Source organism: Sander lucioperca, chromosome 4, assembly GCF_008315115.2.
Source record: "Sander lucioperca isolate FBNREF2018 chromosome 4, SLUC_FBN_1.2, whole genome shotgun sequence".
NCBI classification, from domain to species: domain Eukaryota; kingdom Metazoa; phylum Chordata; class Actinopteri; order Perciformes; family Percidae; genus Sander; species Sander lucioperca.
The window spans coordinates 5,691,464-5,716,783 of record NC_050176.1 but is presented as its reverse complement, the minus strand read 5'-3'; the positions used below and the strand labels follow the sequence as shown (position 1 = coordinate 5,716,783).

At 39.8% G+C, this 25,320-nt stretch overlaps 1 protein-coding gene across 1 annotated transcript in view; it reads right to left on the bottom strand.

Annotated features, from left to right (window-relative positions):
• LOC116039572 (collagen alpha-1(XVII) chain-like) overlaps positions 1-20,160 on the bottom strand; it is a 39,943-nt gene extending 19,783 nt beyond the window's left edge. Inside the window, exons 1-24 of the mRNA XM_036000725.1 lie at positions 19,954-20,160; positions 16,713-16,786; positions 12,436-12,897; positions 12,208-12,255; positions 12,061-12,114; positions 11,050-11,097; positions 10,731-10,874; positions 9,819-9,917; positions 7,751-7,816; positions 7,106-7,186; positions 6,767-6,817; positions 6,003-6,158; positions 5,743-5,823; positions 5,581-5,625; positions 5,297-5,419; positions 4,411-4,689; positions 2,366-2,416; positions 2,256-2,282; positions 2,123-2,149; positions 1,966-2,019; positions 1,475-1,579; positions 1,326-1,388; positions 433-468; positions 285-338 (exon numbers count right to left, since the gene is read on the bottom strand). Of these exons, the coding sequence (XP_035856618.1) occupies positions 285-338; positions 433-468; positions 1,326-1,388; positions 1,475-1,579; positions 1,966-2,019; positions 2,123-2,149; positions 2,256-2,282; positions 2,366-2,416; positions 4,411-4,689; positions 5,297-5,419; positions 5,581-5,625; positions 5,743-5,823; positions 6,003-6,158; positions 6,767-6,817; positions 7,106-7,186; positions 7,751-7,816; positions 9,819-9,917; positions 10,731-10,874; positions 11,050-11,097; positions 12,061-12,114; positions 12,208-12,255; positions 12,436-12,897; positions 16,713-16,776 (2,218 nt within the window). The 5' untranslated portion in view covers positions 16,777-16,786; positions 19,954-20,160. The remainder of the gene's footprint in view (positions 1-284; positions 339-432; positions 469-1,325; positions 1,389-1,474; positions 1,580-1,965; positions 2,020-2,122; positions 2,150-2,255; positions 2,283-2,365; positions 2,417-4,410; positions 4,690-5,296; positions 5,420-5,580; positions 5,626-5,742; positions 5,824-6,002; positions 6,159-6,766; positions 6,818-7,105; positions 7,187-7,750; positions 7,817-9,818; positions 9,918-10,730; positions 10,875-11,049; positions 11,098-12,060; positions 12,115-12,207; positions 12,256-12,435; positions 12,898-16,712; positions 16,787-19,953) is intronic.
• Between the last annotated feature and the right edge of the window lie 5,160 nt (positions 20,161-25,320).

Here is a 25,320-nt window from a genome sequence, read left to right as displayed (position 1 = left end):
ACTGTTGCACTAAATGCTTGCTCTTTGGGGAATTATTGGAATTGTTGGGTCTTTGTTAATTATAGAATGCGGCCTAGAGCTACTCTATCTGTAAAGTGTCATGAGATAACTCTTGTTGTGATTCAATGCTATAAATAAAATTGAATTGAATTAACTGCAATTAGGTTATCAATCAATGTTCTGCAAAGACTTAACATTTTTATATATTTGGACTTTTCTTACACATCATCATACTTTTTAACCGCATTAATAGAAATATAAATTAAGAATACAAATTAAGGTACCTTTTTCTCCGGGTGCTCCTGCTTCACCCTGGAAACCCTTTGGACCTGGAGCACCTGCACACAAATGATTACAGATTTACCACATGCCTGCCAATCAAAAGGAAATAACAGACAAAATCTGAAATGCATGTGGAACACATGTCTTTACCAGGGCTTCCTGAGGCACCTTGCTCTCCCATGGCACCTAAATCACACAGGGAATCATAGGGGTCATTGATTTTGGCATGTGTTAACATATTGCAGCGAGTTTACCATCATCATCGTCACTTGTATTAGTGTTTTGTACAAGGGCTTGAACAGTGGTTCCCAAACTTTTTCATGTCAAGGACCCCTAAACTGACAAAAATTAGACCACAGACCACCATTTGATAAGATTTTGTCCCAGGGTCCCCCATCTGATAGGATTTGCTTTTTTGCCTTTATAGTCTCACATTGCCAGACCTTCCTCCACAGTGCTGCAGAGGAGGGTCTGGCTAGTCCACACAGCATTCCGGGATAGGAGAAAAACGTGCTCTGGTTTATTGGCATTTCTTTAAATCAATCACAATTGTCATGTGCGGTGCTAAGTGCCGGACAGAGCCATGGTGCCTCAGCAAAAAGCCTGAAAACTCAGCTTGGAAAGATAGACTAGCTAGCTGTCTGGATTTACCCTGCAGAGATTTGAGGAGCAGTTAACCATAGTCCTCAGAAATCCACCAGAGTTTAAAATTGCAACACAAAAAAAGCAGAAGGTGACGGACATCAGGCGGAATTTCCGGTGTTACCTGAACAATCCCGGAAGTGGAACATCGTGGATATAGACTAGTTCTTTTATAACAGAAAGTGTATGACACCCATTACCAAAACGGTCATACATTTTGTCATTGTGATACTTATGGAAGGAATTATAGTGAAAGTAAAGTATTCCCCTTTTTGCAGGGGACCCCCTGGAACTTCCGCATGGACCCCACTTTGGGAACCACTGGCTTAAAATATGCAGAAACACTGGTATGGTCCTTTAAATTTGATCCAATCTGGCCTATAACTCCACTATGACCTTACCTTTCGGCCCCATCGGTCCAGCAGCACCAGCAGGACCGGGACGTCCTGCCTCGCCTTGAGATCCTGTCCAAACCAGGTTTCATTGTCAAAGACTAAACACATGAGCAAAGAACTTTCCATAATTTAACATAAAACAAAACCTGTTCTACCTTTGTCTCCTTTCTCTGCGAAACCTGGCGGTCCAGCCTCTCCGCGGGGGCCCATCGATCCGTCCCGGCCCCTCTGGCCTGGGGGTCCCTCAGAACCTGGCTCACCTGATCCCAAAGGACAAAAGAATGAATGAAGAATGAGAATGAAGACATTTATTCCAGACATATCAACGAGAAAAAAACACTAACAAATTTATAAATTAGTTCACAAATAAGCAAAATAAAAATAAATAAAAAACCAGCCTAGACATGCCTGAAAAGGAGTAGAAAGAAGTATACACTTGTTTAATCCTAACCCTTCTCCACTGCTCAGTTATTCATGGTTATCAATTAACTTCCCTTCCTGACCCTTTGTACTGTTGTACACACCCATCTAACTACATATAATTTGCTATATTATGTGTACAATCCATATACATACATACAGCCTGTGTTTTCATTTCCTAGTGTGTCCTCAAAGAACAAAGATGATGATCTAAAGTGAACAGTACCTGCACTTCCCTTGGGTCCCCTTGGTCCTTCCAATCCTGGGTGACCCATAGGGCCTAAAGAAAAAAGATACATTATATGAGTGGAGAATGAACCGGCAGTGAGTTAGTCACCTCTGTGGGAAGAAAAAAGCAGCAACACATTTTCTCTGAGTCTCACCTGGTAGGCCAGGAAAGCCGCCATCACCTGCAAAAGATTAATTTATAGCCGTTACACAGCTTACTGTATATCGCACACTGCTTAGGTTTCATATTCAAAACCTTTGGAATACATATGCTGGACAATTCCTCACCTTTTTGTCCTAGCAGCCCTGGATCCCCTGTAAAGAAACAGTCAGTCTAATGATGGATATCAACAAAAAAAATCAACTTCCAAATGAATTTATGATTAGTGCAAACATGCCTTTAGGTCCTGGATCTCCTCTCTCCCCTTTTAGTGAGTATGCAAGTGTATCTAAAAGTTGGAGAAAAAAAAAAGTTAGGATCAATTCAAATTATAATGTCCAAGAGATTGTTTAATAGTAGGGCTGTGCTCGATTGAAGAAATTCTTAGTCGACTAACACTCATTCAATTGTATCAGCTAATCGATTAGTTGATTTAATCGACAAATCTGTAAATCTGAGTTTCTCCGCAAAGAGTCATGCAAAAGCACCACTTTAATTCTTGTGTTTACCAGAGATGTGCTCGTACGTTTCTTGGAAATAAGTCATTCAGCATGAAAAAAGCATAAAACATGACTAATCGACTAAATAAATCTAAGTTGACTAAGACCAAAACGACCGATTAGTCGACTAATCGACTAAGAGGGAGCAGCCCTATTTAATAGGGATGTAAATCACGTGTAGGGCTGAACGATTTTTGAAAATAATCTAATTGCGATTTTTTTTCCCCAAATATTGCGATTGCGATTCGATATTCGATTATTTTTTCAAGCTCTTTGTCTTCTGTATTATTCAACAAAGAATAATAATATAATAATTTATAGTATGAACACACAATTACACACTAGACAGTTAAATAAGTAAAAATATAGTATATAGTATACACACACACACACACACGCACATACTTAAGTGTATTTTTTTTACAGTGCACAGAGAGGAGCTGCCTCCAGCCCCTCCCCCTTGTGAAGTTGCGTGCTGCCGTGTGCACTTGCTCAGAGAGGCTATCGTTACGTTAGCTAGTTGCTGGTGTTCTTGCCATGGGATTAACTGTACTAATAAAACTGTTGAAACCCCGAGGCCACGCTGCTGTGAAAGCTCCCCGAACGTCATTTATCAGAGTCTGATTGTTACCCCTCTCAGTGGCAGCTCCTCCACTCCATATCTTTATAACGGAGCTAACCGCTAACCGGAGCTAACCGCTAATCAGCGCTAATCGTTGCCAACCGAGCCTTGAGTTCTGTGTTCCTGTATCCATTAACTGCATGTATAGACTCAAGCCCGAATAAAACCCTTCATTTTATTAAAATGGCTGTAAAAGTTTTAAACTACAACTCAGAGTTGTTTGAATGACAGAAATCAGCTCAAGGTACAGCGTAGCGTTAGCATGCTAGTTGATGCTTTCTCTGCGGAGTGCAGACTGATTTGCTCTCGCGAGTCATGTGACCAAATCGCAGCCTTTGCGATTAGGAAATCGCGTTTTAACATATCGCGATATTATCGCAAAAGCAATTAATCGTTCAGCCCTAATCACGTGTTATCACAAATACGATATTATGTGTTCAAATTATGATATTATGATACAATATTTACTGATATCACAAAGTCTGCCACGATACAATTTCTATTCGATTCGATTCAATTCAGGGGGCCTGCGATCGATATGAGACGATACATAAGCCCATTAAACACAATCAGTTACATTTATATACATTTACAAAAAGAAACTTAATATGATTTGACAATTTGGAATTTTGGAAGCTATTCCAGACATTTAAATTGAAACCAAACTACTCTTTTTAACAAGAAGAATAAATATAAAGTGGGACTTTCAAAATAAAAGCACACCTAAAAATGAAGATATGTATCGATATTTGCACTTTGTATGGATAATATAGGTCCTTTTCACAGCAGCCATTTTTAGATGTCATTGCAGGGGTAAACACAGGTGTGTTTAATAACATTATTTATGGCCCTGTTCCATTTAGGTGGGCTAAGGCCCTGGTATAAGCTAGCATGCAGGCGCTAGCTCACTGGAATGTCTGTGACACACTAAATAGAACGAGACGATAATTAATTTGACCAATTTCACCAGGGTTTGCCCTGCATTGACACGTCAAAATGGCTGCTGTGAAAAGGGCCTATTGGATCGATGAGGATTGAATCGATATTTTCGATCCACATCGATGTATCGTTACACCCCTATTGTTTAATTTACAGTATTACATATGTGCTGATTTTTGAGCTTATGTGAAGATAACCGATGAGTGTGTTGTATTTTTGTACCTCTAACAGCATCCGAGCGGAGTTCAGCCCTGACCAGCTGCTGAACGGCTCTCTGCAGAACGGCGCTGTCCTGTTCCGGCCCAGCAGCCCCCAGGTTGATGCTGTTGTCAGAGCGGGTCAGGGTCGACCCAGAGGCACTCCTGTCGATGTATGACGAGTCCAGTGGGTCGATGATGTTGATGCCAGAGGAGGCCGACAGGCGGCTGGACCTGGCTGACGTAGCGCCACTAATGGCTTCCAGAGCATCAACACGGCTCCTGAGGCGTTTCACTTCTTCACCTGTGAGGCCAAAGGGGAAGATGATGGACATTCAGTGACCCTTACGTGCGATTTATGGTTCTGCTTGGGCTCCATGCAGAGCTTTCGCCGTAGCCTACGTAAGTGGCCTGAAGTTTTATACTTGTGCGTTAGTGTGTGCGTCGATCTCTTTAAGAGAATAGCAGGGCCAGCATGTGTGTGCGCGTGGGGAGTGTGTGGTAGAGCGAGCGAGTGAGAGAGTGACGGCGATTAGCTTGATTACCGACTATAGAGCCATAGTGGGAGAAACAAAGTGTCTACCCTGTGTTTTCTGACCACGGTGGGAAATTTGTAGCAGGAAAAGTTAACCCTCTCCTTGATTTCATGTTGTTTATGGAGAAGGAGAACCAGGAAATGAATAGGGGGAAATGCAACACTACCAAGTCACGGCTGAACGACGTGCGTTGCCGCGACGTGTACAGTATAGTTACATTTTTCGATAGGTGCACGTCAGGCTACAACGTAGGGTCCGGCATATGGTCTGTATCTCCACGTACCTACGTACGTAGCCACGACATAGATTTAACACAGAAGCATAAATCACGCTTAAGAAGGTAAATAACATGCTGCTAGAGAATGCATGTCTCACCCAAAGCGATGAGTCCAAAGAGGAGGCCGAGGAGGAGGAGCAGGCTGAGCAGGAGGCCCAGCAGCCACTTCCACCAGCTGCAGCAGGAGCAGAAGCTAAAGCCTGAGTCATCTTTACCGATCTCTGAGAAAACCACAAATTATTGTTTTTACACTTTGGTTTTTGTACACATTAAACAAGATATAACATGGGCGTGTGGCAGGATTTGACTGTAAACCTGGGAATACAACAGGCGTAAGCATGTATAGTCAGGAGAAAAGTAAAAATGGGACTATAAACAGTACCTGCGTAGGTGGCTTTGTCTTTTGTGGCAACTTTTAGGCTTGCAGCTTTAAAAAAAATAAAAAAGACAAAAAAATAAACAGCAAATAATTACTTGCCGAACAAGAAATATGACGTATGTGATTAATCTAAAAGCCAATAAGATTTGTTGTATTTCAGTCTACATTTAGCATCTGTTCCCTCTTCCATTGTGCTGGATGAGAGCTTCTGTTTCTCTCTCGTTAGTGAGTCCCCAGAGTAGGAAGCTGCAAGAACAGAACAGGTACAACAGTACGTTATCACCACACCCAAACGGAATCTGCAGATTTTAATTTTTTTTTTACAGTAAGGGGTCCTTACTCTGTCTCTCTTTGAGCTATGGGGTCCCTGGCCTAAAAAACGTTGAAGACCCCTGGCATAGGCAGTAGTAGTATTTAGTAATTACCTGAAGCAGGTGCAGCAGACATGAACTGCTTCCCTGTGTCTTTGGTCATGACCAGCCGCTCTGTCTCCTTCTTGACAGGAGCATTCTCCTTCTCTATCAGCACAAACTTAAAGTCTTTGCCAGGCGTCTCGTCATAAATGGGGCTGCTGGGTCTCACTGTGAGAAACAAACAAGATATTAAAAAGCTATATATAATGAAGACCTACAGAGTGTACTGTAAAAGAACTGTCTCTGTAATTAAGATATTTTGAACTACATGTGTGAAGAAACTTCAAAAACAATGGTCTGGAATGCTCTGCAAACATTCTCGAACTGGACAAACTAATTTCCATTTCATCCTTCAAAACACCCATGTACCTGTGTGTTCCTCTCGCTATACGCGTTTACCGCTGTCTGTGTTGTATTTGAAATTGTATTTGCTGTCATTTCAACTGTATGTATTTCTAATGTTTGTTTTTTTTTATTTTCTAGCCCTCCTTCCCTTTCCCTAAGTGGCTTTGCCACTTGTCAGGCCTCCATTGTGAATAAGAACCTGTTCTTAATGACTTGCCTGGAAACATAAAGTTGAAATAAATAAAAGACATTTACAGTCTCAGTCATGTGACACCAAATACTTTCATTTACTGTACTATATTATAACGTATGATGAATGTATATTGTAAGGGCTTGATTTGTCCAACAAAAGTAGGAAAATGTTTCACAAATGACAAAGCTATTTCTAAACACAATATCAATTTAATACACAGTAGTATTTAACAGCTCACCTGTGGTTGTGCTGAGTCCAGGCCCAGACACATTTTTCTGCACACCATACACTGTGAGGACACAAACGCGCACATTTTGACAGTCATTTATGATTCCTATAAACAAAATATGGTACTAAAGCTTCTAGAACACACACACACACACACACACTTTTTGATATTATCTGCAATGGCATGACATCTCTTGTGGAATCTGTTTGGTTGCTTATTCACCAATTTCTTTTAGGGAAACTGACATTTTTCTATTTGTGTTGTTGATATTATCAGGTTAAGAAAAAAATTGGAAGAAATGTAGGGATATTTTTTGTTCTTAATATTGGCTGTACATCACTGCTTTACCTATTTGTGTGTTGGATCCAGTGGGAGAGAGGACCATTGGGCTGGTACTGGCCAGGTTATTCTGAACACCATACACAGGAACTGAGACAGAGAAGAAAAAACAACATAGGTATCTACTGTCAGTGTCAAGATAGTCTTTATTCACGACATTCCTCTTCCAGGGATTGTTCAGGTGCCGCCGGAAATTCCGCCGGATGTCACTCTTTTCGGCCAGATGTCTGGTACCTTTCGCTTTCTTTGTGTTGGAATTCTAAACTCCGGTGGATTTATGAGGACTATGGTTAACTGCTCCTCAGCTCAATCCAGACAGCTAGCTAGACTATCTGTCCAATCTGAGTTTTCTGTTGCACGACTAAAACAACTTTTGAACAGACAAACAACACATGTTCCACCAAAACAAGTTCCTTCCTGAGACTATTTTGCAGCGGCACCGTGGCTCCGTCCGAAGCTTAGCACCGCACCGCCCAAGACGATTGTGATTGGTTTAAAAAAATGCCAGTAAACCAGAGCACGTTTTTCTCCCATCCCAGAATGCTGTGTGGACTCGCCAGACCCTCCTCTGCAGTGCTGTGGAGGAAGATCTGGCAATGCAAGACTAGTGTCAAGCTAAGGATGTGAAATGTGACATGACAGTAAGAGGCTCACCAGTGCTGCTGGCATATAGTCCACTGTTTGCAGAGGGAGAGCTGAGTGCCAGGTTGTTCTGAACTCCTGTACAGACAGAACAGAGCACACTCGTATTTGTCCATCTATCATAGTTGGCAAAGGAAATAAAAGAGTAAAGCATAAATGTAGGCCTTATTCACCTATGACTACCTTCTCACATAATTAATGCGCAATTTTATTGAATCACAATGTGGACTGGTGCAAAATCCAAATTGCAGGGGGGGCACAATATTTGTTAAATGCAAAATATGTGTCAAACCATTCTGAATAAAGTATTGTGGTGCTGCAGAGACGTCCCGGCCTACAAATCCTATCCTACAGACTAAAGAAAAAAATCTTTGTTTGGTACAGATTCTCGCACAAATCACACTATAATTATTTACATTTTTTAATTTCAATATTTTTCAATGATCATTCCCTCCAATATCCTGAATCATATCGCAATCGCAATATCAGTAAAAATAATCGCAATTAAATATTTTCCTCATATCGTGCAGCCCTAGCACACAACATGTCTACACAATCGGACCAACAACAAACATGACAAGGTCCCGTCTAATGTCCATTGGTCCATCACGCCAACAAAATGTCTTATTCTCTAACAACCTTTGCTACACAAAGTTTGGGGCACTCACTATAGGACTTCGTACATTACATTTTTGTTGTTGTCTGCTTTCAGAGGGATGTTACAAGAATGTCATTTTGATTTCATGTTGCATGTCTCCCTACTTTTACCTTGCTTAATCTAGAGTAGGAACACACTAGATTAAGCTAGGTAAATGTATCTTAAAAGCAACACTAAAGAACTTTTCCTCTTCGGTCCCCCTACAGGTTGGAGGCGGAATTATCCATTACCGCTGTCGTAATGTGTCATTATGTATCATTCGAACTACAGATCCACTACCCGATCTGGCAAACTTGCATAGTGCGGTTATAGCCGATAGAGGGCCGCAAAGCGAATGCAGAAGTGCCGTTCACCCTGTTACGAGTTGATGAACCACTGAAACGATTTTGGAAACATTATTTTAAGGTACATTATTTTGGTGCAAGTTTGCCAGATCGGGTAGCAGATCTGTAGTTCGAATGAGACATAAGAATAATGGTCAAAGCGGAAAAGTTCTTTAGTGTTGCTTTAAGTGTGAATGAATATTTTGATTGATAAAGCCTGGTTAGAAAGTGGTTCCCTTGGCTTTAATCACAAAACAACAGCCAGTTTTATGAGTTTTATGTGCCGACATTTGGAGAAATCAAATGATTAAACCAGAGGTACAAGAAGTATTCAGATCCTTTACTTAAGTAAAAGTACTAATACAACACTGTAAAAACACTCTGTTACAAGTAAAAGTCCTGAATTGAAAATGTTTCTTAAGTAAAAGTATGTAAGTATCATCAGTAAAATGTACTTAAAGTATTAAAAGTAAAAGTACTCGAAACGATCCAAACAGTTGTGTGTTTTGTCTAATCATTTCAGCTGGATTCGTAGGTCGTTATATTGTTGGGTAGTTTAGTTTATAATTAAACATTGTATTTTATGAACTACATGTGTTTTGTTTGCAAAAATCTTAACTTGTAAGACAAAGTTGTCAGATGAATGTAGTGGAATAAAAAGTACAATATTTCTCTCTAAAAAATATAGTAAAGTAGAAGTAGAAAGTGGCATGAAAAGACTCAAGTAAAGTGAAAGTACCTCAAATGTGTACAGTACTTGAATAAATGTACTTGCCACCACTGTTTGAAACCCAATACAACTGAGGTAAAGTTCAAATCAACTCGTTGTTTTTTCCACAAATGGTGTCCCGGTTACTCTGGATGATCCTCAGAGCTCAGTGTGAAAAGCTACTTTCTACTGAAGAAATAGTCCCTATGGACACTGCAGTCGTTAAGTGACACAAGCAAAATCCAACTTTTTGTGTGAAAAAAAAACCACGCAGCATCTTTGCTAAGGTATGACCCTGCAACAGCTAATTGAGAATGGTTGGATACAATAGTTGTACATCTGCAATTATTTCCCGTGGCGACAGGTTGTTGGCTGTCATATATGACTGACCTGATGGGTATAGGGTGGAGGAAGTGGACAGGTTGTTGGGGTTGGTATTGTAACTGTAGCTACTGCTCACACCTCCGGACCAAACGCTGCCATAGTGCTCTAGTAGGGAAGACAATAGTAGACAGAAAAATAAATGCTACAGGCGAATAGGCAAAATATTTTAACTGACAGATATCACCATAGAACTTCCCCAGTTAATTACTCACATTAAGACAACCATTTTTTGTATAACAACTTTTCTGAAATATTATGTTTAAATATTAAAATTAGGCATCTTATTAAATATTTGCTAATTTGCATACATTTTCAGAACAGAAATGTGAACACTGGATAAAGCCAAGTTCAAAAATTTGTTCGTTTCATTTTGCTGACATATTTTTACAGAGGGGATGTGGCTATATCTTTTTCTTACCAGAAATCAGAAAATACAGTCAAAAGCCATAAAAGTAATCCATTTTACGTTCATTACTAACATTAACACTAACATTGAGACAATTAGTTTTTTTATTACAAGTTTTTCTGAAGTTCTTATGTTTAAATATGAGAATTAAGCATTATCTAATGCTCGGTTTTTGGTGAATTTAGGATAAATCTACAGACGCAAATAGACAAAATGTAGTCAAATAAACAGCTAAATGTGTATTTTGGATGTTTTTTCCCCACTAGTCTGAAAGAAGACATGGTATGGAATCAAAATAGCCCAAAACCTCAAAATAGAAAAAACATTATGTTTTTGCCTGTAGTGTCTTCCCTTAAAAACTGAGGGCATGTGGAATGCAGAAAATGTACTAAAAAGAAACATGCAACTTGCATTACAAACACTACAGCATATTCTGGTATGTAAAGGAAACAGCATTTTGAATTTTAATATTGTCCTTAAAGATAACAGACATGATAGCTGATTGGTTGAACCTGTGCTGGAGCTCTCAGACATGCTCCTGGTTTCCACGCTGGCCTTCCTGGGGATGGGCAGCGTGTTGTTGGGGGACTGGGGGGGGCTGGTGCTGATGGAGTGGTTTCCTCTCAGCAGACGTTTCACGTCATCCAGCTCCGTCCCTGCACAGCAGAGCTACTGTAACAGTGGGCATCAAACCAGGACCACTCTGTCTGCAGGTTACCATTTACTTCAAAATGTAACTGACTATTATTTCACGGTTACATTGCTGCATCAAAGATTCATTCTTTAAGGTGAGATATGTGGAAAATCATGGCCGTCGAGAGTCATACTCACATCTTGCTGTAGGAGAAGCACTCTGAAGCCTGGCTCTGATCTGACTCTCTAAACAAAGAACAACATGTTTTATTGAATATCCTAATTGCTTTAACCTATGATAACAATCTGCAGAGTTCAAAATGTATTGATATGTAATTTAGACTGGATCAACGGAAGTATTTGCAGGATAAAGCCTGACAGGCCCCTTCCGCTCTCTGTGTTACCGATCTCAAAATCCATTTTCTATGGGAAAAAAAACAAGAAACTAGCAAGCTACACGCTGAAATGGCAACCTTTGAAGAACATCTGGAAAAAAAATGTTTTTGTTTTTTAGTTTTTGTGGCCTTTAATTGACAGGACAGCTTGAAAACAGGAAAGTGTAGAGAGAGGGGCGACGACATGTAGCAAAGGGCCATGGGTCGGATATGAACCCAGGCCACTGCCAAGGACTCAGCCTAAATTGGGCGCACACTCTTCTAGGTGAACTAGAGGTCGCCCCTACTTGGTTCTTTCTGGGAATGATTGTAAAGATTTACAAAGAATATGTTTACGGCATTTACTCTCTAACTGGGACGTTTTGGGACTGATTGACGGGGTTGCTGTGGAGGAAGTACACATGGCGATACACTGGTAAGAGCAAATGACATTTAACCATGTATCCAGCTAATTTATACAGCTCACGTTCTGTATTGTGTGAACAGTTAACTTCATTTAATATTGTATGTGGCGTTTTCTTTAGGGGGGGGTGCAAATGTTCCACCAAAACAAGTTCCTTCCCGAGACTACTTTGCAGAGCCAGTGTCGGTGCGTCCGGAGCTTAGCGCTGCCCAAGACGATTGTGATTGGTTTAAAGAAATGCAAACAACCCAGAGTGTTTTTCTCTCCTATCCTAGAATGTATCTGTGTTGTAGCCAGACCTTACTCAACAGCGCTGTGGAGATCTTGCAAAGCGAGACTATATGTAATTATATATGCATCGTTTATGTTAATATCCCTTTTAAGTGTACTGTGTCATAGCAGCCAGTGTACCTCTACTCTGACTTCTCCCTCTGTTGGCAGAACTTGAAGATGCACTTGAAGTACCTAAAAGAAAAAAGAAAAAAAGAAATCCATTGACAGTTTGAATATCGTACATGCGCACATTCCACAGTTCCCTGAGATTGAAGTGAACCTTACCGTACTCCTTCCTGGTGTACTCGGGAGAGGAGTTTGTGCTTGAACTTTCTGAAACATACCAACAAAATAAAGATAATATTAGCCTTCAGTTCATTTTCTCCTCTCTAATTGCTGTAAAGTACAGTAGAGATGTTGGCCTTTAATTCAAACAAAAAAACAATGTGAAAATGTATTCAGTAATTTCAGTAAAGCAGCATGAACTGATGAACCTTTAGACCTATGACTAACCGTCAAAGGCATCTGAGAGAGCTGATGCCATGGTGATCAGGCCCTTCCTCTCTTTTGGACCGGGGGAATAAGTGACTGCTGAGGACGATCCTTTCTTCGCTGCCCTAGATCCTCCTGAACTGTAGCTGGTCTTCGCCACTGTTGAAACTGTCACAGCGCCTAGCCCTTCCCTTATTCCTTCTCTGCCACCACTCCCAAAACCAGAGGACACGCTAGAGGACCCCCCTCCAGCAGCGCTAAACCCCGCCCCTGATCCCCCTGAAGCTGCTGAACTCCCTCCACCTGAGGATACAGCAGAGGAGCCCCCACGAGTAGTGATGCCGAAGCCTCCGGGGCCCTTGCTGGCTCCTGATCCATGGGGGCCGGAGGTGTGGGAGCTGCTGGATGTGAACAGAACTGAGCTGTTTGTGCCGCCTGATGCAGCTCGCTCACCTGACCCTCCTGCGCTCAGAGAACGGTCACCTAGAGGAGGAAAAAGGACATTCAAAGAGGGGAGAGGATTTACCACCTCATTATGATAAATTAGACTGATCATTTATTACAGTCTTTGGTAAAATGTCATACTTGTGTGCAAGGGTGTAACTTTGGGTTCAACATTGGGTGGTGTTGAGATCTCCAACTATCTAGACATGTATGTATAAAACATAAAACATAGGAAAAATTGTTGAAAAAAAAAACTCGAAAAAATAGACATCAAACGGCGACAAATGTCGGAAAAAGTGACAAAAACTTCAGAAAAATCACCTTCGATAAAAAAATTGAAAATAAAACCCCGAAAAATGCAACAAAAACGTTGAAAAAACCATTGGCATAAACACTGAAAAGGAACAAATAAATCGGAAAAAGCCCAGTTTTGATAAATTACGCCTATGCTTGTGTGTTATAACCTGATTAACACCAGTTATTTTGTATTTTTGCATTATCATTTTAAATATTGAATGTTATTGATAAGATGCATATTCTATTGATGCCTATGTGCAATGATTTATTGGAATGATTTGTGCGTCTATAATAACATTTATCATTATACTACTCTTCTCAGACAGTGATTTACAGTTAATAATATAAATGTCTTCATGATGTTTCCAGGCTTATTCCGTACCTAAGAAAACTGACTGAGGATGGCTAATATTTTATTGCCCAAATCCAGTTTTAACGACAAGACTGCACTGGCAAAGCTCATATTTGACCTTTTTAACGTGAATACCTTTTCTACTTTAAATAACATTCCCAAGGTAAGCCAGTGCTTGCCTGCTAGTGTGCCTGAACATGCCTTATTACTCTTTACCAATAAACTGTCCACTCCTATACAGTATGAGATAAAAATTATGACAGGCACATATAACATATTTGTTGCTGCCGGTGCTGCCCAGGGTCATACTCTTTCTCTAAGAATGACAGGCCTTTAGCTCTCTCTAGTGGTAGAATATAATAGAGTATCACTATAATTTATGCCTACCCCAACATTTAAAGCTGCATTGAAACTGGGGTAGGCAGTTTATTTTTGGTATTGTTGGCCACAAATTCCATGATACTCTTTCAGCATATTGTAATCAGAGTGGTCTGAGAGAAAACTAGTCTTCAGCATGTCCTCCTTGGCTCTTTTTCAGACTTTAGAAGGTCTAGCCCGTGACGAGAGACTTTGGCCAATCACAGGTCAATTCAGAGAGAGAGAGAGCGTTCCTATTGGCTGTTCTGCAAATGCACAATGTGCAAGTCCCTTCGGTGACAGTTCTGTTTACAGTAGCCAAAGGCTCAGAGTTGCAACTTATTCAAGGATAAACTATCAGATAAGAGAGTGGTAATTGTCATCCATCTATATACACTACAGTACAGTTAGAGCTGGACCATATGGAAATAATCAAATGTCACGATATTTTTTTGGCGTCTCCTCGTTTGGATGGCAGCATTAGCCTGCTACGAGGACCAGAGGCCAAAGACACGGCACCGCCCACTGCTCCAATCTGAACCAGGAGGCGCCTGGGAGGAACCGTAAACTCGGCAGACGAGCTAGTAGTTTAGTAGAGTGATAATTCTCTGTGGGTTTGACCACTGATTACAGATAGTCATTTAAGCAGTAATATAAAAACATTGATCAGTGCAGCTTTAACTTCACAATCTGAACTTCAATGCGTAACCCTGTAACAAAACAATGAAATAAATCATCAATATGCATGTGATGATGATGGATGCTAGCTGTGAAGATGAATAATGGCGCAGTTTACTTTGCAACGCCAGGTGAGTAGTAGTTGTCAGTACACGATCCGTTCTGCCTGCACGATCCGTTTTGCGCATGCGCATGATAATACTGTTTTACCGAGGATACGACCTGCATGACCTGTTCCACGCTAGCCTATGGCTAGCCTCCACCGGGAAGCTAACGTTAGTTTAGCTAACAGCTAATTCGGCTAACCGCTAGTTGACAGCTAGATTCAGTCTAAAATAACGTTAAGTCAAACTTAATGGGAAAAGCAGGCTACAGCTAAATTAAGACTTCACAGTAATAACAATAAAGACAAGTATTGAGTGATTGTATTTTAAATGAGCACAAGTAAAGTAGAGCTGACGTAATAGCTGTTATATATGTTAACGTTTATTTTCAAGTTTTATTTTGAGGGTCTTTTAAAGTTACTGTCTCAGCTAGCAGTTAGCCGAATTAGCTGTTAGCTAAACTAACGTTAGCTTGCCTGTGGAGGCTAACGGCAGACCGCTACAATCGGCTAGCGGTTAGCCGAATGAGCCGTTAGCTAAACCAAAGCCCATCTACGGAAAGCCGTTCCACTCCCTATTAAGCCCCATTGTACCTACTTTGGTTGCAGTTCCACCAGAGTTCCACTGGGGGTGATCACGGTCCAGTGCAAAATGAATGGGACCCTATGGAGCTAGACGGCTAAATTTGTCTCTTTCGCCTGATTGTCGATGAGAAATCTCAGATTTGATTGTAGTTTTTGGAAGTTCAACATGGATTATAGGTCAAAAGTTGAATGAACGAGTACTTATGCCCTTTCGATTTGTTACAGGTTGAGTCGTTGTTGCCCATAACACGCTAGCATTCTGCTAATGAATGCTGATTGGTCAGTGAAGGACTGATTACGATCGGAGATCCCGCTTGACGGCATCCGAAGCAGAACCAGAATGCCAGAGTGAATATTTTGGCGTGGTCTTTAAAACATTAGCAAACCTCTTTCTAGCATGTGTATTGACAGGGAGAGCCTAACCTGTCAGCTGTGTTGTCGATGCCTCGAGAGAAAAAAGGAAGCGACTCAGAGCTTGCCGTAAAGCAGAATCTCTGGCCGTATATGTGTATGACGTCATTGACATTTTAAAAGGCTTTTTAGAACAAAAAAGCCACTTTAAAAAAATCTAACACCTAGCAGTGTGTATTTTCTTAGCCTCCCCTTTCAAATGCAACATTCAAATTACTAGACAAAAAATTATATTCTGAGAAAAGTGGATTTTGAGGGGTATAGCTCCATAGAGTCCCATTCATTCTGCACTGGCCTGTGAGCGCCCCCTATATGGAACTCTGGTGGAACTGCAACCAGTTCAGAAGCCGGAAGTAACGAGAGAGTGGAACTTCTTCCCATATTAGAAATTCTTTGGCTAAACTAACGTTAGCTTGGCTGTCGACCGGAAGCGTGGAACAGATCGTGCAGTGTCGTAAATCCTCGGACAACAGCGCATGCGCGAACATTTTGCGCATGTGCAGAACGGATCGTGCAGGCAGAACGGATCGTGTACCGACAGTAGTTACTGATTCCGTGACCACTGTAAAAGAAAATTCAACTATTAATGCAAATACTTGTTGATGTTCTTCTATTATTTTAATATTACTGTTGTCACTGATGGCATAGCCTATGTCATTTTACAGCTTATATTAGCTTGTTTAAAGTTAGTTATGCATAAAAGAAAACATAAATAAAAGTGTAGAAATGTTCCGATTCCATTTTTTCATTTCTGATTCCGATACCTGAACTTGCGTATCGGCCGATATCGAGTAACAATCTGATACCAGTGTGTTAAAAAAAAAAACGTTTTTTTATATAAATAGTAATTATTTTTAACAGCTGTACACTACTGACCCTATATGGATACAATATGATTGCTATCATTGTTGAACTGTTCTGATCGGTGCAGATTGCATACCAGCATTTTAGGCAGAATCTGAGGCATTTCCGATACTGCTATCAGAACTACTATTAAAGTGTATGCATCACTGCATTGCTGGTTTTGTATTTGGAAACAGCCGTTATACGGCAACACCTCTCAGATCTTACCTCTGCTACTTCCTCCAACACCTCCACCAGAGCTGACAGTCGAGGCTGTAATTAGGTTGTCCATCCAAAGCAAGCTGTTGCAACGACAACAAAACACACACTAGGGCTGCTCGATTATGGAAAAAAAAAATAATCACGATTATTTTTGGTTAATATTGAAATCGTGATTATCCAACACGATTACTCGTTGACTTTTGTAAATATGTTACGATTGTTGAACTTAAAAAACAGTGAAAACACCCTGAACTGTGAAATGTCCCTGAATACTTTTCCCATTTGAACATTTATTTTCATTCAGAACACTTCAAAACACTTCAGTTCACTTGCAAAAACGTATTGTGCTAAATGTTCTTGATTATTCTGTTTTTGTGATCATTAGGAGCCAAAATCGTAATTAAAATCCTTGATTAATTGCACAGCCCTAACATACACTGTTTTTCTACTACTGAGGAAAAGACTGTTACACCAAAAGACAAAAACGGTGAAAAAGTAGATTTTCATTACATTGAACTGGAAAGTTACTATACCCTAAGGCAGGATTTGCACATACAGTCCTCCAAATCATTTCATTTTGTGTGATCATATTTCTTTTTCTTTGTGGAAAAGGGCTCTTTAGACGCCAACATGCCACTGATTTAAAGAGTTCACCTGAAGATGTATAGACAGGGCGTAGCTCTAGGCTTACTTGATGAATGTGGCTTTTCCTTACAAAAGGACCTACAGTATAAAGGCAGATCACTACAGAACCTCATCTGAAACGGGTATAAGGTTTCAGTCATAGCTGGAGGAAACAACATAAAATCTTTGGCCAGCAGTCATATGGATGGACTGAAAGTTAGTATAACGCATTATCCAATAACACAAAAGCTGATTAGCTGCAATATAAGCTGCATGTCGGTCTCATATTTAGCCCTAATACAGCGAATTATATTTGCATTTTTCTAAATCATTCTAGCTTTTGTTTGTAGAGAATTCTGGTAAAAAACTGGTGTAGTCTGTGTTGCTTTTCAGCTCAATTATCTCATTGTCCCCAGGTTAGATCTGTGGGTGGTGGGGGTAGTAGTGTGCACCGCTGTTTATCATGCTGCCACTGTGGGCACCAGAGTTGCTCAAGTTTTCAAATTGTGCACCTAGTGGCTTTTATAGTCACATTATTATGTTTTCTGCTGAGGCAGACCACAGTGGTGTAGTGAAAAAGAAGACATGAAACAGCAGAGAGGATTCAGTCTGTAGGCACACATTGCTGTATTCATTAAAAGTATGACGATTTTCCATCACATATGCACATATATACCACAGACATCAAACTGATTGTATTCTTCATCTTAGGGGAAGTACAAGTTTAACGATACTTGGCTTGAAAAAACTGAATTAAGGGCTTAGTTGATGCTGTGATAAAGGTCTAAAATATCATTCATCCTCTTAAAAAGGTCTTAAATGTCTTACATTTGACTTGGTGAAACCTGCAGGAACTCTGTTCTTGTAAAACATGAGGAAGATCAGTTGACTTTATGAATTCTATGTTATTGCTTCCAAATTATATCCCCAAAATTCATTAACATAAAAGACCCACCATGTTGCTCTTACACTCACTGACTGTGACAGCATTTGGGACAACTAACGGTTAAACATGGTTCTGTTTGGCTCTCCAGGCCAACCCTGTTTAAAGTGAACGAGGTTGGCCTGTTGCACCTTCTAAGCAAAACTGAACATATAAACATGGCCTTTTTGTAAGCTAATCAATTGTTTGCGTTTGATTCCACAGGTATTTTACCATTTAAGTGCGAGGCCCTCATAACTTCTTGATTTGTAAGTATGTGTTACAATATCATCTAATTATCATAAGTAAAAAAATTTGACCCAGACACTGCAAAATGACATACAGCTACAATATACGCTTTTTTGAGAAAATTAAGTTGACTTGTTAGAGATAGCTTTTCCATTGACAGCTGAAATTTGCCTCAGGTAACTGGTCTTTATGGAAATATTATCTTGATCTGACAGGGGAGTCTGGGTATTTGGCTTTAAAAGGGCAGGTGAAGCCCCACAGCAATGCCATGGCATGTACGGTACATTACAAGCCCCAAACCACAAACGCAGCCTGCACCCACATGAAGTCACTGTAGGTGTAAAACAATAAAAAAAGAGAAGTATCTGGAATGTATCTCAAGTACTGTACTTAAGTAGAAATTTGAGTTACTTGTACTTAGATTGAGTCTTTTCTTTTCATGCCACTTTCTACTTCTACTCCGCTACATTTCAGGGAGAAATATTGTACTTTTTATTCCAATACATTCATCTGAAAGCTTTAGTTACTAGTTACTTTACAAATTAAGACTTTTGCACACAAAACACAAGTAGTTTATAAAAACAGTGTTTAACTACCCAAAAATATAACGGCCTACAAGTCCAGCTGAAATGATTAGAGGATTAAACACTTAGTTGAGTGACAGAACAGTTTGGATCGTTTCCAGTTTCTAAAATGTGAGGACTTTTCTGCATTGAGTACTTTTACTTTTAATACTTTAAGTACATTTTCCTGATGATACGTACATACTTTTACTAAGTAACATTTTCAATGCAGTATTTTTACAATGTTAGTACTTTTACTTAAGTAAAAGATCTGAATACTTCTTCCATAACTGGTTAAATCTTCAACCTTTGGGAATAACTGCATTTCATGCTGCTGACACTGCTATCTATAGACACTATACCTACATCCCAATTCCCAAAGTGACCCTCAATTGCATTTTTTGTTCAAGTGCAATTTTTGCATTTAATCATACACTGCAACTTCCTTATCTCCTCACTCATTACTTGTGTCTAGTACTTGTAATGTATAGTGCCTACTTTTTCATGCTTGATATTGTATATCAGTTGGGTCAATAATGTTGATCTAATCTTATCTAATCTTTAAAAAAATATCATTTGCATTTTCTAACAAAACCTCAGTTAAAAATGTGTTGTTAACATTAAACAGACCATCTATGAACCTGCTTTAGGGACAGCTAAAAATGCAAGCAATACAATCTGACTGACTGATGCTATGATCATTGTTATTACTGTTATTTGCAACTATTACGCCTACTATGATACATGTTATTATTTTCAAGTAGCAAGCACCTAAAACCATACAACCATAGTTCAATCTTAACTTATACATGCATCACAACTTTTACATTCTTTGTGATTTTCCAAAACATTTCCATCCTCGATTTAAAAATAAATAAAAAAAACTTACCTTTTAGCACATTTGTTCAGAAATAATCCCTCTCTTATGTCTCCCAGCAGCAAACACTTGATCAGTCTATCCTGTTCCCCACATTGCAGTGTAGGTGTCAAGTCCAGGTATTGAAGGACTACGCTGTGCAGTGCCAGGGACTTGCATGTGCCTGGAGAGTTTATGCATTAGCTTTGTCTGACTCATAGCGTCAGTCGACAAGTTCCAACAAAGTGGAAGGGGCTGTTATTCAGCCCGGGACAGGCACCCTGTTTAGACGGTAAAGGAAAAATAGCCCAGGGCTCATTGAATGGCTGAGTAAAACACGGGGCATTAAGGTAGTGAAAGTGATTGAGCAATGTGTTGCACTACTGTATTACTAATTACTTTGACTTGTTTCTATAATGACATGCTTTACTATGAAGACTAAAATAGCGCTTTGTGAGTCATAAAAATTAAAGGAATGTGACCTGAGCAATACTGAATACTATTGGCGGTGAAAAGTGAAATGCTTTCCTTTTTAAAGCATGGACAAAACAGTGGCTCATTTCCTTCTAACTTGTTTTAGGAAATGTGGTGCGGATCAGGATTCAGCAGCAGATTCCTCACTGTGTATCTACATAAGAGCAGTAAAATGCAGCAGACATGAGCAAACTATGTGTCGAGACATTGACACAATTGAGAGTTGGGTCCACCAAATGTATTTCTTAAAGAAGGGTGAGTTGTGTTGTTGTGTTGGGAATGTGATGACTTTGTTTACATGCTTTGAGCTTTACAGCGGCGGTGAGGCCTGACTCGCACACTGAGCTTGGCACAACACTCCCACTAAAACCGTGACTGCACTTATTCTCATTGGATCTTTACAATATCTCATAAATAGGACTTAATGTGACTTAATATCTCATTATTAGGATTTCTAATCTCATAATTAGGACTTAATATCTAGTAAATAGGATTTATGTTCTCATAATTAGGACTTAATATGTCATAATTAAAACTCAATACCTCATAATTAATCTCTATCCATTAGAACTCAATTATGACTCAATATCTCATAATTATAATGTAATAGTTGAGTATTATGCTCCATATAAATGGAATAACCTGCAGATTCCAATGAAATTGAACAGCCTGATTCCATTTAATCACTTTAAATGTCTTCTTTATGAGTCCATGTATTCTGAATGTTCATGTGCACTTTGAGTTGTATAACATTCTGTAATTGTTTTATGTGTGTACTGTGTATTGCAACTGTATGTTGTATATTAATTACTATGTTCAGTAATTTGATATGTATTGCAATTTTATATGGCATATATTCAGGGCGTCATTGGAAATGAGAGATTGCTCTCAACTGCACAAATAAAGGTGATATTATTGTAACATCTCATAATTAAGACTTAATATCTCATAATTTTGACTTAATGTCTCATCATTAGGACTTAGTTAGAACTTAATATCTCATCACTAGGACTTAATATCTCATAGTTAGAACTTAATATGTCATCACTAGGACTTCTCATAATTAGGACAACTAGAGGAGGAAGTGTATGAAAAAGAGCAAAGTGGTGAGCTGGTATTGTCTATGCTGCAGTTCTAGGCTATATGAGCTATATCAGCTCGCAGGTTTTAGGGACCATTCGGTATTTATGGAATGGACCACCGGAGGAAAATAGGGGAGGGTCATGTCTTTTTATACTTTGTTGAGGGGAGGGTCACCCAACATTTTTTAGTCTTGGATGGGGGGGGGTCACCCAACTTTTGTATTCATGAAAAAAGCAACATTTCAAAGTGGCTTGTTTGGTGCATATTTATCCATGTAGCTCTCAGTCTCGGCCCTCCTTCGCTACCAGATGGGTCTGACCCATGAGTTTGCTGGGGTAGAGGGAGCACTGCCCCCTGGTGGCTGAAACAGGTAATTGCATTGTTTAAAAAATTAGTGGAATAATTAATTATATCTGGCATGACCAGATATTTTATAAATATCTTAGATAACACAAAACAACTAAATGGTGGTAGGTAATACATCTGATTTTATATACTGCTTTAGTAAAAAAAAATATTACCTGGCTAACGAAATGAGCAGCAGGACGTAAAAAAACTAAAGTTACTGTTGCACTAGTCTGGACATCTTGCTGTGCCAACGTTGCAATAAAGGTTTCCTAAATGCCATGTATATAAATGTGATGTCAGCTTACTAATTGATTGCGGGTTTTGTGTAGATTTGGACTTTTATACGTTCATTCCACTTTGTTTAAACGGTGAAGTGGAGAGGCCTCGTTCACCTGTTTGGAGCTGGCTGGTGAATGTGACGCTCGTATCGGCCTTGCTGGATACACCGTGTCATTTACCTTTTTGTGGATCTACTGATCGCTGTGGATTACTTTTTTCCGTGTCATTGGATTACGGCAAAATACGGATCTTTTTTCTTAACGTGTCTTAACGTTTTATGGTGTGACTGCGCTTCATTTCTGCGTTTGGAGAGGCATCTCAACAGAATGTAGGTCAAACACTGATTGTTCACTGTTACATTTTAGTTTAATTTGTCGGGGCATTCCGCCACGTCTATCTATTGCGTTCCAAGACAGCCGTGCCGCGACTGGATTTCATAAGGGCGAATTGTTAAATTGTTACAATGTAATTTAAAATCTGCTTTAAAAATAAACATATATGTTTTGAAATATAATGTTCAGCTTCGGAAGCTAAAATATACAATGACTGAGGAAGCCTAGTGACGAGTCCATAGCAACCAGTGTTGAATTGGTTATTTTCTTTGGAGCTAAATCAGGGACAAATGTTTTGTTAATTTGAAAAAAATATATATAGTTGAAAAACTAAAGCTTGAAATTGAAAATTTAAGTTTTGGTTTAAAACTTGAAAAATAAAACCATGTATTCAAACTAAAAATAAGTGTACCAAATTTTCTTTCAGTTTGAATAAAATTTAGATTAAATTCTGGAATTATTTTGAATAAATTATTAATTTTCATTTTTCACTTTTATATTTGTTTTCAGTTCCACATTTCCTGTTTTCACATTCAAAACTTATTTTTTTTACGACTTCAAATCTTTTTTTTCAGTTTCAGATCTGTTTTTCAGTTTCAGATCAGTTTTTTTCAGTTTTCAGACTTTTGGCCATGATTTTGCGTAGGGGGCGTGGCTTCAACTCAGAGGGGCGTGGAATTATGAGTGACAGCCTAGGGCCCTGACACACCAACCAGACGGGCCGACCGTCGGCAGAAAAGCCAGTCGGACTGATCAGTCGGGTCCCCGAGGTCCAAAAAATGCCTCAGAACGCACTGAGGCGACGCCGACTTGAGCGTACGCTCTGCACGTGCGCAAAACGTAATACGTCTCCATAGCAGCAGGCGGTGCTGCTCTGTATTGTTTCCATTAACAGTCTGATTATTTCCCAGAAAATGAGAACCGGCAGCTGATTGGACGAACGCGTCACGTGGTTCTTTTTTCTCTGGAAATTCCAAGGGGGTAAGCTTCTCCTCGGACCGCGAACCTTCGATGGCGCCATTTTAATGCTACAAAGCGATCACCTCCCATTAGCATCCCATTGACTGCCATTCATTTTGACGTCACTTTGACAGAGAATAACTTTACATCTGAAGCGTTTAAAAACTCTATTTGTCCATTGTTTATTGCTAAAGAAACACGACATTGTATAAAAGGCTCCATTACCTTGTACCTCACATTATGGCTCCGTAGTAGACGTTTTTGTAAAAATATGCTAACAATTGTGTCATAACCATGCAACTTACTGTCGCATAGTAGAGGAATTACCGTATAGTACAGGAGAAGCGTAGAAGCATTTTAGTGATCAATAATTAGCCTGTGTCCATGTTATCTCCTTACATATACCTACGCTCTCCGTCTCTGCTAGATTGGGAATGATTGAGATTTCTCTTGGCACAGATACCAGAAGACTTCCAACTTTCAGACAGGTTGCTCACGTCACATTTACGTCGTCTCTCTCAGTTGGAGGCTGCGCAGTAACGCTCAGCGCTCACCGGAAAAGTGCTTCTAACGGCCTTCACTGGTCTCCGTCCAGAGCAACGGGATCTGTTGGTCCATTCTTATATACAGTCTATGGGAAATTCACAGCCAGACTGTCATGGCGGCTTGTTCAGAATACGATCTCATATTTTACTAAAATAGTTCACCGAAATGTGTTTCTGAAAACATTTTATGCGAGAAATAGGCCATGCAGTTGCTGAATCTGTCTTCATTTCAGATTGACAAAGATCAGTTTAAAAGATTTTTGTCAGATTTTGAGAGGCTCATCCGCTCCCCATTTCCGGGTGAGTCCCGACTGCCCTATCTCCAACTGAACATGTTGGGTCGGCCCAAATGAAGGCCGACGGCTCCTCAGACGGCCGACGGCACTGGACACACCGAACAGACTCGAGTCACCGACCTCGCCAGACGGCCCGACGCCCGATTATCGAAAGAAGGCAGAAGACTCTCCTCAGTCATGTTGCCTTCAGGAAATTGTGTTACTGTGAGAACTATGACTGAATGCTTTCTATCCACCATATACATGTGATTTGTACTAAATAAACTGATGCCAGTGACAACGTTCCATTTAAAAAACTGTTTTGGACAACACGTGGTACCAATTACACTATAAGAGCAATAAACTGTGCCAGATTGTGCAGTTCAGCAGGAACAATGACTTCTCCCACTTCCACGTACGACTTTGAATGTATACACCACAGTATACACTCGGCAGTCAGCATGGCGTCCGCTCCACCAAGGCAACCCTGGCGCCAGCACACAGGTAAGGCATGTGAAAGAAATTAGCATTTTTGAATAGATACTTTGGGACATTATCTCCGCAGTGGCATTTTTTTGTCATTAACACAAAGGGAAATAGGTGGACAGCTGGACAAAGCTGGAATTGAAGCATTGCAGCCACTATCGAGTTATGGTCATTCTGACAAACAGAGGTTAACAAAGACACTACACGTTAAAGTCAAAAAACTTGAGCTGGACACTGAAATTAGTGTAAAAACACCAGCTAGTGTGAAGCTAACATTAGTTAATGCTAACTTTAGTGCTAACGATGCTTCATTTCCAGCTTTGTCCAGCTGTCCACCTATTTTATTGAAAAAAAAATAAATAAATCAGGACAGGTAATAAATGTTAAGCAATACTTGCTCAGTACTGATGGGCTGACCTGGGTATGGAACATCTGCATGTGCACCAAGCATCAGTTACAATAGAACAGGTGAAATAATATTGTACAGAAATGTGACACATTACCAACAATTATTGTTGACATTATCAGCTTTTGGATATTTGTAAAAAGTTGACCATTATACATACTAAGTACTTATTTCTTTGTCAGTTGTTACTAAAGAAGTGGTAGTAATTCATC